Source organism: Cynoglossus semilaevis, chromosome W, assembly GCF_000523025.1.
Source record: "Cynoglossus semilaevis isolate Cse_v1.0 chromosome W, Cse_v1.0, whole genome shotgun sequence".
Classification (NCBI taxonomy): domain Eukaryota; kingdom Metazoa; phylum Chordata; class Actinopteri; order Pleuronectiformes; family Cynoglossidae; genus Cynoglossus; species Cynoglossus semilaevis.
Window position 1 is genome coordinate 8163233 of NC_024327.1, and position 987 is coordinate 8164219.

At 36.9% G+C, this 987-nt stretch overlaps 1 protein-coding gene across 1 annotated transcript in view; it reads left to right on the forward strand.

Moving 5' to 3' along the window:
* LOC103397104 (clustered mitochondria protein homolog) overlaps positions 1–987 on the forward strand; it is a 15539-nt gene that overhangs the window by 8606 nt on the left and 5946 nt on the right. The window contains exon 15 of the mRNA XM_025052829.1: positions 372–491. Within this exon, the coding sequence (XP_024908597.1) occupies positions 372–491 (120 nt within the window). The remainder of the gene's footprint in view (positions 1–371; positions 492–987) is intronic.

Consider the following 987-nt stretch of genomic DNA (forward strand, 5'->3'; position numbering starts at 1 on the left):
TAAAGAGGGAAGCTGCAGCTTCTATCATGACACACCAGATACCTGGCTTTGTAAGCAGATCTCGTGAAGATTTTATCCTGTAGTATTTATGTGTGTGAAAACAATCCCATATATATACACTGTCTGGCCAAAAAAAATTTTTAAACACAATGTTTCTTTTGGTTTTTCTCCCACTTGTTTTTTATAGACACCATCAGTTCACACAGATTGTAAAGGACAAATTAGAAGACAATGGAGGTTTGGAAGAATGTGCAACAGCTTGTAAGAAGTACTCGAGTATCTCCATCCAAGTCATGACCTAAATACATAAACAAATCTAGTACTTTGACAAAATACTAATTATAATAACACTTTTTTTTTAATCTGTGCAGCTGACTCCAGATCTACAGAGGCACTACGAGTTGCATGTAAAGAAGTGGGCTCAGTCAGTGACATCATCTTTGAGATGCGCTTCAATCCAAACGTCTTTTGTCCAGGTATCCACCCAAGGCATTAGCAGCATAAATACTCATGAGAAGTGTCGTTGAAAAAGTAAAACCCGAAACCAAATTACAAACCTAATTAACCTTCTTTTCTTGTTGTCAAAATATCAATACAGTCAATAGAACGAGCCTGACCCACTTTTTTAGGGTCCACAGCGGTAATTTACGCAATGCACTCTCTTCCTAGAACAAGCCTTTTTTCAAACAACTCTGCTAATGTCTTATATAATAAACTGGCATGTGTCTACAAAATTCATGTTTCCTTAACAAAACAGAACAGGGGAAGTGTACAAAGAACATTTTCTTTGAGATTAAAGCTTATTTTAGTCATTCAGGAGCAGCGAGAACAAGAGCAGGATCATATGTAAAAACTAAAACAAGATGAAGGATTTAAAGGTACTGTAGACAGGAAGGCTGAATCAGCTGCAGACCTTAAATGGGACACACTAGAAGTTGAGATCGTTCACTTTCATTTTTGCGATGCATTTTATGTCCTTCTGCATAG